General features: G+C 30.3%; 1 protein-coding gene across 4 annotated transcripts in view; it reads left to right on the top strand.

The window, feature by feature from the left end:
- LOC107453651 (dual specificity tyrosine-phosphorylation-regulated kinase 4) overlaps positions 1–14,536 on the top strand; it is a 102,735-nt gene that overhangs the window by 76,084 nt on the left and 12,115 nt on the right. For 2 of the 4 annotated variants that reach the window (XM_087149765.1, XM_087149763.1), the window contains exons 8-12: positions 3,020–3,142; positions 7,071–7,263; positions 8,307–8,436; positions 10,336–10,445; positions 14,119–14,190. In XM_087149765.1, the coding sequence (XP_087005891.1) occupies positions 3,020–3,142; positions 7,071–7,263; positions 8,307–8,436; positions 10,336–10,445; positions 14,119–14,190 (628 nt within the window). The remainder of the gene's footprint in view (positions 1–3,019; positions 3,143–7,070; positions 7,264–8,306; positions 8,437–10,335; positions 10,446–14,118; positions 14,191–14,536) is intronic. The other 2 variants (XM_087149766.1, XM_087149764.1) reach the window with 1 other exon arrangement.

The raw sequence follows: 14,536 nt of genomic DNA, 5'->3' as shown, positions 1-14,536 counted from the left end.
TTATTTAGTTATTGTTATTAGTAGTTGTTGTTATTTGTTTTAGTTGTTGTTGTTTATTTAGTTGTATTTAGTTTCAATAACTTTTCTTTATAATGCAATAAAATCTGGCGAGCAGCTATTTAAACGATCGAACACTTCGTTTGTTTATTTGTGGCTTGAAGTTAGGCTCGCAGAAAATGCCGTTCATGGGTTAAATTTAGTAGGAACAACACAACCTGTGACGTAGGCTATATTATACCCAATTAGGAATTAATTGATTAATTGAAGTGAGAATGCTTTAAAAGGCCGCTGTTGAATCGACATTTTCTACTGGTAGCTACCTAAACGTCTAAGAAACGTTTAAGTGTTTGTATTGAATGCATTGAAATTTTTTTATATTTCGCGTTTATATATGCATTGAATTTTCACGCTTTAAAATGCAGAATATTAGTGAAGCAATATTTGATAATTTATTTTGCTAATATGTTTCTTATTTAGCTAATGTTTTGATTTTTTCACCATGTACAATCTAAATAGCTAATATACTTTTTTAAGAGCCAATAAGAACATTGGTAGAATTCTTCTACATAAGTACAATACTATGTCTCTGAGGATAAAATACTATGTCTTTGATAATATATTATGTCTTTGTGCTAGAACATTGTGTTCATTGGCGAGCGAGCGCAGCGAGCCATGGTTCACGGCGTGAACCACATAGGATTGCGTAGCAATTCTCGGGGGTTGGCGAGCGTTAGCGAGCAGGGGGCGGAGCCTCCTAGTATACTTTTAATTTTAAATGCTATTTCAAAAAAATGATTAATTAAAAATATTGTTCACTCATAGGTCTTAATAGTATCATAAGGGAAATATTTGGACGTGGGAAGTGGCGGGACAAGTGTTCTTTTTAGTACATTTAGTATTTTTAGTTGAATAATTTCAACTGTCTTATGCTAAGAAACAACAATTATTGCGAAGCAATCATCGTTGTTGGTAAGCGTCAGTAAACAGGGGGCTTAGCTCCCGGGTAAATATAAGAAATTTTGTAAAAATAGCACGATTTATAAGTTTCCGTAGTATTTTAATTATAGAACATTAAACTATTGTACAGTCGAACTCGAGTAACGAACGCGAAGGGGCCGCAACCTTTTCTTTGTTATAACCGAGTGTTCGTAAAAAATGGGTTAATGGAGAAATCATAAAAGCTCCTACATACTTTCTAAATTATAAATGAAATATTTTATTCATTTATGTGCAGATAAAAAGAAGTTAGTTAATTTTTCTATCTCTGTTGTATTCTTCTGTGATTTTTTCCTCTTGAGATAAGTCCAATGTTGGAAATACGATGTATGTTGATGTAAACTTTTTCTGTGCATCAATAATTAACCATTGGCGTTTGAAGTATTTTATTTTTCTGCCCAAAAGCATAAAAATTAAAATAATTTAATTTAAAACTTCTGATAATCCTTTTGTTCATAGCTGAGTTAGAGAGTCTGAATTTTTATGAATCACAAAAATATAGCTTGTTCAAACCGGAATTCGATCCTTAAGAGCGAGCTATACTAAAATAGACTTAACATTGTTCCAATGAAGTATTTCCAGTATCTTAGTTGATTTCAGGTCTTCGTTAAATTTAGGATCGTTATTATCGAGTTATTACAATATAATACCTTTATTAATAAATTAAGATTTCACAATTTAATTATTACAATACTATTATTTAAGATTTAATTAATAAATTTTATTGAACCTATGTAATTAAATTTGGTGGAAATTCTTTTACATTTTTTAAATTTCTTTATATTTAAATATTTTTAAATTTATAAATCTGAAACAGATTATTTTTTCAATTTTATTAATGCTTATTATGTACTGAGTCTCTGTTAAATTATTGTGGGATTTTCTGTTCATTACTTTTGATTATGAGACACGACAAAAAATATTATTCTATACCTGCAAATCACAATTCGAACGGAATTTTTAAATAGTTCAAAGTTAAATAGCCGTTAAGTTACAAAACAAATTGTTAGCCAAACAAAAAAATTATTATAATAACTAAAACAAATTATTAGATGTCAAAAAAAGTGTCATTATTTATGAAGCTCTTAAATAGCTTCAATTTTTTGAGAAAATCGCATTTCTCGTCGTAAAATAATTTTAATAAAAAGCAATAAGAATAGAACAGATTAAAAAATTAATCACAATAAAAAAAGTAGTCTTTAAGATTAGAACAGATCAAAAGTAAATAGAAAATGAGCGAAGAAAAGTAATTTGTTATTATTTAATTTCAGTCATAAATTCTTTATATTAGTATTTACAGGGAATTTCTTTATCATATAATTTCGGTTGTTTTCTAGATTTATTTTGTTTCTAGTTTCGAAAATTTTTTAATAATGAGTGGAATAAATAAGTAAGGAATGATACTGATAAGAATAGATTATTAATTTTTTTTAAAGAATGGAATAAGTAAAATATAATACAGAATGTTTATGTGGAAAACGGCAATTCTATGTTGCTAAACTTTTGATAGGAAATTACAATTTTATGGGTACCGAAATATTATTATAATAATAGTAATTATTATTATTTTATTAAATCGAAATGGAATAAAAAAAATAATTCTGTTATGAAGAAAAATAAGTTTTCATAAAATTTCGAACAAAATATATATGGAACTTCAAACATGTCCTTCAAAAATTCAATTTTTGATGACTCGACCGATAAAATGAAAGCTAATTTAATAAAACTTTCCTTTGGGAGAAAACTAACTATTGATTTATTTACTGATACTCAGCATTGCGGAATAAATATCTGAAAAGTAAAACATTGCCGATACCTTCAATCTTGCCAGATTACGAAGAAAAAAAATTTAACCCCTTTTCGCAGACCATCTCTGATAAAATTACTTTCCCTCTCCAAATCGATGTATCATGGTGTATCATAATATCCTATAAATAAAATATCCAATAATAAAATGAAACCATGTTTTGAAACTTCTGCCTAAGAAACTAAAAGCGTTTTGAATTTTTTTTTTCTGTTGCAGGAGAATATTTTATTGAAGCAGCGATGTGCTAATTCAATAAAAGTTATTGATTTCGGAAGTTCCTGTTATACACACCAAAGAGTATATACGTATATACAATCCAGGTTTTACAGATCGCCGGAGGTATGTATCTCGATTTTTCAGTAAAATATATTTTTTTTAATTCTAGAAACAATTTTAAGTACGCTATTTATTTTAGGCAAAATACATTTTCTTAAAGTGCAAAAACATGATTTTGGTCAACATTTTCGAAATTAAGTTTATTGTAAATTTAGAATTCCTGCACTCTTATCTTTCTAAAAATAGCTTTACTTTTGTGTGTTCTCCAATTGTTTATAAAGTTATATCAGTTCTTGTGCAAAATGACAATAGTGGATAGACTAATGATTTTAAGTTTTTAAATGAGTTCATCACAAAATCAGATTATTTTCACATTTTGCACTACCTTAGACAAGATTTATCATATTGTATTCAAAATAATTTTCTACAATTTTTCAAGAGTGCTATGATTATAGCACACATGTTTTTCGCGAAGACAAGTTCGGAAATTTTTCAAACTTTGCTTTTTCTACTACAGTCCTCCCTAACTCAGTAGCAAACGCACTTGCTTTTACGATAATAGTTCAAAACATAGTTGATAGCCTTATAAATAGAATACTCCTAGGATTTTTTGTTTTAGGTAATAGAAATTGTTTTACTGTGTTTAGCGTATATGCAAAAAAAAAGATGCTTTATTTTTAACTAAAAATTTCCATTTAAATAATAATAATAATAACGAGTTTTGTAAGTTTTTACACATAATAAAACGAACTAGCTTTTTTAAATTTTATATTAATATTTTACAAAAAGTTGCCAAAACTATTTGGATATTTTAAATTAAATCAATTGGATATCTCGCATTTATGACTTATTTAATTAAGTCATAAATGCGAGTTTCAATTTCCAGGACATCTGAAAATGTAATGTAAAAAATATTTATTGTATTTCCAAATAACTACCACCCACTGTTTACAGTGAGTGGAAACCCTGAATAACTTTTGATCTAATGTTCGCATTTTTACGTACTAGAACTCAACCTGAATAACACTATTACTATTTATGTAAAAAAAAGAAAGAATATTTCATTTTTCAAGATCCGGTATTTTATTATACCGTTTTTGTATGAATGTTTTCATTTATTGAGAAAATATTTTGTGTTATTTTATTTTATTTTATAACTGTTATTGAACAGTCGAACCAGTTTTTGGGTTTACGACAACTTATGCTCAACTCCGTTGACTTGCAATTTTGAATCTTATCCAGAAGACAAGGAATCTCCTGGATCAAGCATCGATACAAACTAGTCTTCATAGAAGACTTTTTGATGGAAATAACACGCATTTAAGTAACAAGGAGAGGAAAACCACGAAAACTTCCCACGGTATGTCTGACTGCAAAGGAACTCTAACCCATGATTTGCGACCACTGAGGAAATTTTACGTCAGTACTGTGGTCGGTGGGAGCCGGGTGCGGAATTCGTATCGACCAGCTATGGCTGAGATTCGAACCTGGTTCACATCATTGGAAGATGAAAGCTCTATCCCCTGAGCCACCACGGCTCTTTTGTGCTATTCGGTGAAAAAAAAGAATATCCGTTATCCATTAAAAAATTACAATAATTCTATTCTAATAAAATTAAAATATAGTGGAAGGTGTAGGTCGTTTCCCCGTTGTTGTTTTGATTAAAAAAATTCCTTTTTTTTGTTGCCAATTTTACAGTTTTGTTTTAATATTGAATATTTTTTGTTTATTGTAAAAAAATTTTATTTCAGGATTTTTTTTACTGCTTGGTAAATATTTTTATCTTTTAAAAGTTGCTTTAAAGGTCATTGTTCAGTAACATTTCTTGCTGCAGCCATATTTAGCGCAAATATTAAAGCCACCACTCTATAATCTACCTCCTTAGGTCACCATTTTGAGTCTCGATAAATTTTAAAGAAAATAAAAAACCTTTCACAACTCTTTTACAACTATTTTTTTCATTTACCATAAAATTTCGTTGAGAATTTAATTTAAAAAATTATTAATAAATTTAATTAAACTCTACTTGGAGAAGTGGTTCCCATCTCAATAATGTAACACAAAATGACGTTAATATCTTCTACAATGTTATTTAAAAATAAACTACCATGCTATAATACTATACTCTTCTGAATCACTATCATAAATGACCATATATCTTCCGAAAATGATAGGGTATACTTTGTGTTGTGTAGACCGAAGCAAAAAAATGAATAAATAATATGAAATACAAATTATAAAAACACAGAAATGGGCATACTATAGTTTCGGTTCTACAAACTAGAACTTTCCTTGTTGTCTAAATACCAAATGATGGTAGAGAAGCTAATAGACAATTATATGCAATGTGGTTTAAATAATAAGGACAGATGAATGAATTTGAACAAAAAAGAAGGGAGATAGTAGACAAGTGTGTGTAGGGGGGGGGTTGCAGGAGCACAGGACGCAAAAGATTGAATTAGAATAGTTTTCCAAATATTGAAAACCGATGGGATGCTAGAAATATCATTAGTTAAATTATTAGGACTTTTCGAACTATGGAATGGAGTCTCGATGGCTCAGGGGATAGAGACTTCATCTTCCAACGAGGTAAACCGGGGTGGCTGGTCGATATGAATTCCGCATCCAGCTTGCACCGACCACAGTGCTGACGTGAAATATCCTCAGAGGTAGACGGATCATGGGTTAGAGTCCCTTTGCCGTCAGGCTAACCGTGGGAGGTTCTCGAGGTCTTCCTCTCCATGTAACGCAAATGCGGGTTAGTTTCATCAAAAAATCCTCCTCGAAGGCAAATTTCTCCCAATACTTGGTTCAGGAGTTCCCCTGTCTTCTGGATTGGGTTCAAAATTACAAGGCAACGGAGTTGAACATTAGCAGTCGTAAACCCCCCAAAAATTGGGTCGGCTGTTCAACAGCGGTTATAAAATAAAATATAAAATCAAAATTATGGAATGATTCCCAGAAATCAAGTTCAGTAGATGAAGATCAAAGATGAGAGAATTTAACGGAGAAAAAAAAATCAAAACATATCTTCCGAGTTCCTTAAGTCGAAGTTTAAGGGTATATTTAGTTTATCCAATATACGCAAGACACGCACTGACAAGACATTTGATAATTGACCCACCAATTAATAGGGAGATTTCACACTTTAACGTTAACTTCCGAATGCTCCCGTACGTAATATATGAAGAAACTGCTCATGTTCGCGTTAAATTTTACATGCTACGTATCTTTGCGTTATGTTGGCGTAATCAACGCTGCAAAGACAGAGCTGATGAATGTTGTTTTCTGCTTAAGCCTACCTTCGAACTTAAAACATGGACATGCAATGCGAATTTGAAGAAATGTATTGATGAAATTTAGAAATGAATCGTGCTATATTACTACTACCTTACATGTGCAGTTCAAAGCAAACTATTGTAAAGTTAGGATAATTTGCGGACTTCATGCATAAACAAAATTTCTTCAATCTTTGGCCTCAAATCTAAATAATAAGCTTCATTCCTTATCGCTGAATTTATCAAAATCTATCAAATTTTTCTGCTCATGGAACCACAGTTTTACGTAGGGCAAAGCATCTGGAGTCGTATGCCGCAGCTTTCCAGTGATCTTCTACGTCCAAATGTTTGATTTTATGGTCAAAGTTGAAATGATATTTCACTACGTTAGCGTTTTTAACGTATGGATTTCCCCCAAATCTCTTATTTTCCCTGACGTAAGTTTCATATTTTTCTCGTGCACATGCTCAAAAAATCTTACGTATAGGAGCTAATGTAAATTTGCGAAATCTCCCTAATATCAGCAGTAGGATCTTTAAGGTTGGTTGAATTTAGTTGGTTTACAGGTGCGAAAATGGCTTCAAAGCTTTTTGTTACTAATGGTCAGAAAAAACAAGATTGCTATTAGAAAAACGTAATTGTTTTAATGACGCAGATCATTAATGAATTAATTAAGACACTTATGTGATTAATGAAGATGTTGTAAATTGCAGGTGATATTAGGTCTTCCATATGGTCCGGCAATAGACATGTGGAGCCTGGGTTGCATTCTATCGGAACTGCAGACGGGACTGCCGCTGTTTCCTGGTGAAAACGAGGCTGATCAGCTCGCTTGCATCATGGAAGTACTAGGCCCACCCCCACAAGCAGTTCTCGAGCTTGCATCTAGGCGGAGATTATTCTTCGGTGAGATATTCTTTACATAGCCCGGATAAAGAATTTCAATTTTCCTTTAAAATGAAAATTGAACAAAGTTTTAAACAAATATTTTTCATTATTTAAACAAAGATGCTTTAAATGAAAAGAAAAAAAACTACATCTTTCGGTAATTCCGCAGTTCCATCATTAATTACCCTGTCACGGGTGATTATAATTTTCCCTCTCTATAAATAATTTTATCCTGTCTATCAGCTTATTTCTTTTTTGTCAGTATTTATTAATGAATTAAAAACGCAGATTATTAATGAATTAATTAATGCACTTTTGTATGGAAATAGTTGGAATAGTTAGAATATAGTTTCTTTAAAAAAACTGAATTAAGTTTTTACAAAAATATTTTTCATTAGTTAAACAAAGATGTTTTAAAATATAAAAAAGAACTTTAAAAACCCTACATCTTTTGGCAATTCTCCTTCTTCATCGTTATTTACACTGTCACTGGTGAAAATAATCTGTCCTGTAAATAAATAATTTTATGCTGTCTATCGTTATCTTTTTAGTGAGTATTTATTAATGAATTAAAAACCCAAATTATTGATGAATTAATTAATACACTTATGTCCGGAAATATTTGGACTAGCTATAAAGAGAAAGTTTCTTTAAAAAAATTGAATAAAGTTTTTAAAAAATATTTTTCATTTTTTAAACAAAGATGTTTTGAATATAAAAAAACTACTTTAAAAACCCTACATCTTAAAGTAATTCTGCATTTTTATCTGCATTTGCACTGCATTTCTGGTAAAAATAATCTGTCCTATCAATAAATAATTATTATTAATGAATTAAATAATTTTATTAATAAATAATTTTATCTCGTCTTCCGCTTATTTCTTTATAGTGAGTAATTATTAATGAATTAAAAAAGTAGATCATTAATGAATTAATTAATACACTTATGTCCGGAAATAGTTATTACTTGATCTAAAAATGTCGAACTCATTTGAAACACTGATGCGTGTAATGTATGCGTCTGCCAATTAATGATATGCATTCTTTTTTTTCTTCTAAAGATTCGAAGGGTAATCCCCGATGCATAACAAACAGTAAGGGTAAAAAGCGCCGACCCGCATCTCGACCGCTGTCCATTGCCCTCAACACCGATGACCAAGAATTTGTAGACTTTATTGGAAGGTGTCTGGAGTGAGTATTTTATTTTAATTATTTGATTGATATGTTAGATGGAGTTATAAATAATTTCCTCTCTTTCTTGCATCAAGGTCACTTTTTGAATTTCCCAGACCTAAATTTTAAAAAAAAAAATTTAAAAAATTTAAATTTTTTTTTAAAATCAAAAATTAATAAACATTTTTTATCCTTAATAAGTTTATTTTTCATTTTAAAAACACTTTTTTCTTAAATAGACTTAAAAAAGAGAGTTGATTTGTATATTTCGTCAGATTTAAAACGAAGAACGCTTTTCGTACGTAAAACAAGAAGAAATGAAATGAGATGGGGGTAAAAGTTTAAAGCAATCCTATCAACGTTTCTTCACTTTAGATTGAACGCAAATAAAAATATTCTTTTCTTTTTAGTTTACTTAAAAATTATAGCATTTAAAATTTATATTTTGTTTTATAATTTTTTCTTTAGTTTTACAACTTTTTTTCTATAGTTTTATGCCCCATTATCTCAAAAGTGATTGACGTTTCATTCGGCGATACATTTTTTTAAGCATTCAGGAAACAATCGCAAATTGTATTCTATAGTCATTAGGCTTTCCTGTTGATATTTGAGAACCCTAGCTAGTATTTTAATTGACAATATGCTTTGTTTGCTGTGGTCAGGAAATGATTGAAGTTTATTTTGTCACCAGGCACAAAGCTTCAAGTGAGATTTAAACACCCTAATTTATGAGAAAGTAGTTAAAATTTCGATTGACGATAATTTCCTTTAATTGATAAAATTTCGATAAATTTCACTTTTAATGGTCAGGAAGTAATAAAGATGTGAGAGAAAAAGTAGGAAAAGAGTGAAATTTTTAAGGTTTTAGTGGAAGAACATGTTACGCGAAATTTTTAAAACTTTCAAGTTTCCTTTTTTAAAAACGCTTTGCAGTCATTTGTTGTAATAGAACATTAAATTTATTTTGGTGCGTCTTTAGTAAAGGCAGTTTCCAATAGGACAGCAGTCTTGTAAAAATTTATCTGGTGTTTACACGCAGTGTTTTTGCCACGTTACATATTTTTGCCATATGTTACGTGTTTTTCGACACACGACACTTTAATGTTTTATTTATGCCTGCTTTTATGACCGAAATTTCCACACTTTTGGGAAATGTAATTTGTTTTCATCTTTTTTCATGAAGATATTAACAAAATGTGCATCCGTCTATAAAGTTAACTTTTAAATAAATTTACCAATTTTTGCAAGAAATACAAGGGACCTAAATCCTTTCTTTTTGTTTTAAGTTTAAACTCGGAAAATTCGCAAAACACCCTTTAGAAATCAAGTGTGTTTGCCATATGTTTCTAAAATGACCGATTGTTCGAATAACCGATTAAAAAAAGTGATAGCGAAAAATGATTCGCTGCATTTGACTCATGAATCTATGATATTTAATCTCACTAACTTTTGAAAAAGTTACAAAGTTCATCAACAGGTGGCACTGGTGACTAAGAAGCTATATTAAGTCTTTTCTTCTATAAACCATTTCAATTGAAATATTTACAGGAGTTCCCAATAATTTTGCTTTTAGATTGCGCAAGATTGTAGCTGCAACTAATGGTTATTTTAAATCATTGCTTTATAGCTCTTTCCACATTGTAGCGCCATCTGTGAATAAATTTTGCAACTGATTTTATAATATTTTTTAATAAGAAATAAACTGGTTTTCTTGGCAAAAAGCAACAAATCGAACATTTCTTCTTCCTTCTGTATTTGTTTCATTAGTTTTTCAAATTGTTGGTCATTTTTAGAACACCCGGTTACAGCGAATCTACTTAGCATAATATTCAATATGATTGGAGTTTTACAAATATTGCACATGAATTACGGTTGGAAAGAAATTTCCTAAGAAATATATATTCTTTTGTTTTGCAGCTGGAACAGTTCTCTTAGAATGAATCCCGATGAAGCCCTACAGCACTTATGGCTGTCTTCTTGTTCATCACAAAGAATATCATCCCACAGCTTTAGAGACTTTGAATCAGGTATGTATTTCGGTAAACAACTTAACCATTGCGGTATAGCATTTAAGTAATCATGCATATAGCCATACTGCATAATTCAAAATTATCTAACAGCTTTTAAAAGTTAAACTCGTCGGACAGAAATTTAATTTATGCTACCTTTTACGATATATGTCATATAATTATAAAAAAGAGTTGTAGTTTAAAAAATTATAGAGTATAGAATTTATAAAGAGTACAGAGTTATCTATGGCTATGGCTAAGAATTAGACTTCTGCCAAACCCATACGTCGCACCCATTTATAGGGCAGACTCATTCCTACATCCATTCATTTATCCATTGATCGTAATTTTGACCTGAGTCAGAGAATGATCAATCACCGATTCAGTATCTCCAGAGGTATAATTTGTTGTGGGAACATGGAGAGCTTTGGGACCAGACAGCTTTAACATGCACCAGTCACCATTTACTACACGAGGAGTCTTCGGCCGGTTGGATTCGAATTCCCGTTCTCACGAACTTGAGTCCAGATCCCTGTCTACCAGGCTATCCCAGCCTCCCCCCCCCCCAAAAAAAAATCAATTGTTTTAAATGAATAATTTTTTTTTCAAAAATCGCAGTTGATTTAAACTTCTCGATTCTAAATTATAAACTGGGCAAATAAAAAATATATGACTGGTTAAATGCACTGTCTTTAAAAATATCTTGAATATGGAATATTATAATATGCCAATTACGAAATTAATTGAAACTGTTCTAAGATAGCAGACTATAACTGACCTAATTAAGAACATTTGTTTTGAGTACAAATTTACAATTATTTTGAACGAAACATTACGAAACGATTTCGTTAAACGTTAAATCATAAGAATACTCCACATTTCTCAAAAAATGCTATTGTTTTGTCTGACAGAACCTTCCAATTTTTATCTCTATGCTTTTGACTTTTTCAATTATATGATTTAGTCCATCATATCCTACATCTTTGCAAAGCCTAACAGCTGAATTTAGTTTTTTCTTTGGGGGTGGTAACATCAGGCTTCGACGTGATAGCCTTCCACGTTTAGTTGGAGCTGTTGCTTTTAAAATTCTGCAATATCAAGCGTACACACGCTGCATACATGCAACACAATATTTTTTGAAAAATTATTGATCTATTCAAAAACAAATTACTAATATGCATCTGGTGCGCTATATTAATGGAACAAGTATGGCAACATGCCTTATTTGCTTTAAGGTCCCATTAGTAGAATATATGATACATTTCCATTTGCAATTCAAGTTCCAATTTTTTTCACAGTTTGAAGTACTGGGATTAAAATTGTGCTGTAGAATATTTTTAAGTTGCAAGTAATGACATATAAATAATATTTCGAAAACTAATAAAATATGCCTTTTAGCTTCAAATGTCCAAAAGCTTTTCTTCTGCTATGAACGTGCAAACATTTAATAAAGCTTGCTTACGTTTCTGGCATGCATTATTAGTACTTACAATTCAAAATATTTCAGCTAATAATAAATAAAATAATAAAAACTATTTATTAAAAGTTATTTTTCGTTTAGAATTATCTTTGGATAAATGGATTTTATAATTGTGTGTAAAACGTTTTCAACTCATTTAAATTTCTCGAGATGTGGTGAAATACGTAAAAAGTAAAATAAACATTAAGGGGTCCAAACTTTGGAGCGCTCTCCAGACCAAACTATTCGGACCCTATTTTCCAGATGGCGGCTATCCTCCATATTTTGGGGGTCAGAAATCCTAATGAACTGAAAAAAGTACGTTTATTCAAAGAAAATATGTTTTCGTGCCTGATTTCGTAATTTAAAATAGCGTCTGCACTAATTAATTAGCATATTTGAGGTCATCCCCTCGAACCGTTAAGATTGAGTCTTTAGAACGTGAAGATCCGATCAATACATGAAAAGTTATTCATTCTGATCCGTTTATTTTTTTGCGCTCTGTATATATTCAAAATTTAAGTTTTGTACAAAATACTTTTATCAGTAAGAGCAAATTAAAGCTGAAATTTGAAAAAGAAAGAGAATTTTTATAAGACCTTAATAAAGACTTAAGAGCGTTTTTCTATCTGACTTTCAATTTACTGTTTAAAATATTTATAAGTATAGTGATGTGAAAAGCTCTTTTAATTGTATTTTGTTAAAATGTTAATTTACTATCTTTGCTATCTGTGGAAAAATATTTTCTGAAACTACTGAAAACCCGTTGTAGAATTCTTATTAAAACTGCAACAATTACCATCATACCAAAAGTGCATATTACCAAATTTAATTAAGCGTCATTGCGATTTCCTACGATTCCCCTGAGCGAATTTCCCATTAACCTTTTCTCCATTAACTTTATTTTTTAGCATGTAGCTTATTTTTTTTAAAAATTTAAATCAATACATATTACCAATACTAATTATGCAATGGGAATAACAATAATAATATGGCGAATAATAACATCCTTAAAAACGATTAAATCTTTTTTCCATTAACTTTGCTCTTTTTAATAGATAGGTTATTTTTTATTTCAATTAATACAAATTATCAACAATAATTTAGCATAATTGTCGTTAATGGTAGTATGGCAATTTTTTTCCGGTTTCTCTAAGCATATAAGTAACTGTACTCCATTAATTTTTCCTTTTAGTATAGTTCATTTCTTTTATTTCAATATTACCGAAATTAATTAAGAATAACTAGCGTAAATAATAGTATGCTGGATTTTAGATTTCTTCTACTCGAATTACTACTTTTTTTTAATCAATTTTGCTTCTAAAAACATGACTATATTTTTTCGTTTCAATTACCATTGAATTCAAATTATTTACTTTCATGAAAACGTATTAAAAGAATTACTACAAACAAAATAAATATGTAGCAGAAGATAACTTTAGAAATACAAATTTGGTGTCGTAGTTCACGAATGCTACCACGTTAATGCTGTTTATTGAATTCATCTGAATGAAAAATAATGAAGTACTATAATACTTGCAATAAACACAAATCCATGAAACAAGAAGAGTTGAAAAGTGTTATCAATAATTTTAATAATTTATTGTTATTTTTTTTCAAAGGATGGAACAGTCACTTATTACTAAATACTGTGAGGTGCTGATTAAATGTTTCTCAAAAAAAATCACGTAACATTTTCAAATTGAATCGCATGACTCTTCGTATTCATTTTATCAAACATATCGTACTCTCGTTTCGCTGTATGTCTCTAGACTACATCTAACACCGATTTACAGATAAACTTTAGCATAATCTGGAAAAAAGAGTAAACAGGATATTTAATAACGTACAATCTGTTTTCTTTTTTTATATCTAGAAAATTCTGGAAGCGCATAGCGCTTAAAACAGGAAGATGACAAAATCAGTAAAATGAACTTATAGCTTGCATGGAGAGACAAAATACAAAAATAGTTCGAAAGTTCAAAATCAAAACTAAATAATTCAAAAACTAAGTTAAAAACAAAAATGAAAGTGCTAAATGGAATAATGGATACTAAATAAATAAGATAGAGAAAAAAAATGTATGATTAACAGCCACATCGTTGGTCAAAACTATTTTACGCAAGCATGCAATAGTATACATTATCAAGTATACAACTATAGTGGTAAAGTCAATTGACCCTTCCCCCTTATCTTCTGGAATATTCCACATTATGTGCTTTGCATTTACAGAAAATCAGAGGAGACATTCAGAAGAAAAGAAAATCGCGGACATTCGAAAGGAAACTGGAAATTCGAACAATCGTAAGACACATATCTTTTTCGATGCACCTTTAATCCATCAAATTGCACCATTCCCTCTCGAAAATGCAGGCTGCTCCTATAACAATTGTAAGACACATATCTTTTTCGATGCACTTTTAATCTATCAAATTGCACCATTCCCTCTCGAAAATGCAGACTGTTCCTATAACAGTCGTAAGACACATATCTTTTTCGATGCACTTATAATCCATCAAATTGCACCATTCCCTCTCGAAAATGCAGACTGTTCCTATAACAGTCGTAAGACGCATATCTTTTTCGATGCACTTTTAATCCATCAAATTGCACCATTCCTTCTCGAAAATGCAGACTGTTCCTATAACAA

Source organism: Parasteatoda tepidariorum, chromosome 8 (assembly GCF_982258835.1).
Source record: "Parasteatoda tepidariorum strain Cologne lab strain chromosome 8, Ptep-v5.0, whole genome shotgun sequence".
In the NCBI taxonomy this organism is placed as follows: Eukaryota; Metazoa; Arthropoda; class Arachnida; order Araneae; family Theridiidae; genus Parasteatoda; species Parasteatoda tepidariorum.
Note: the sequence above shows the minus strand (reverse complement) of the source record. Positions and strands in the feature narration are given on the sequence as shown.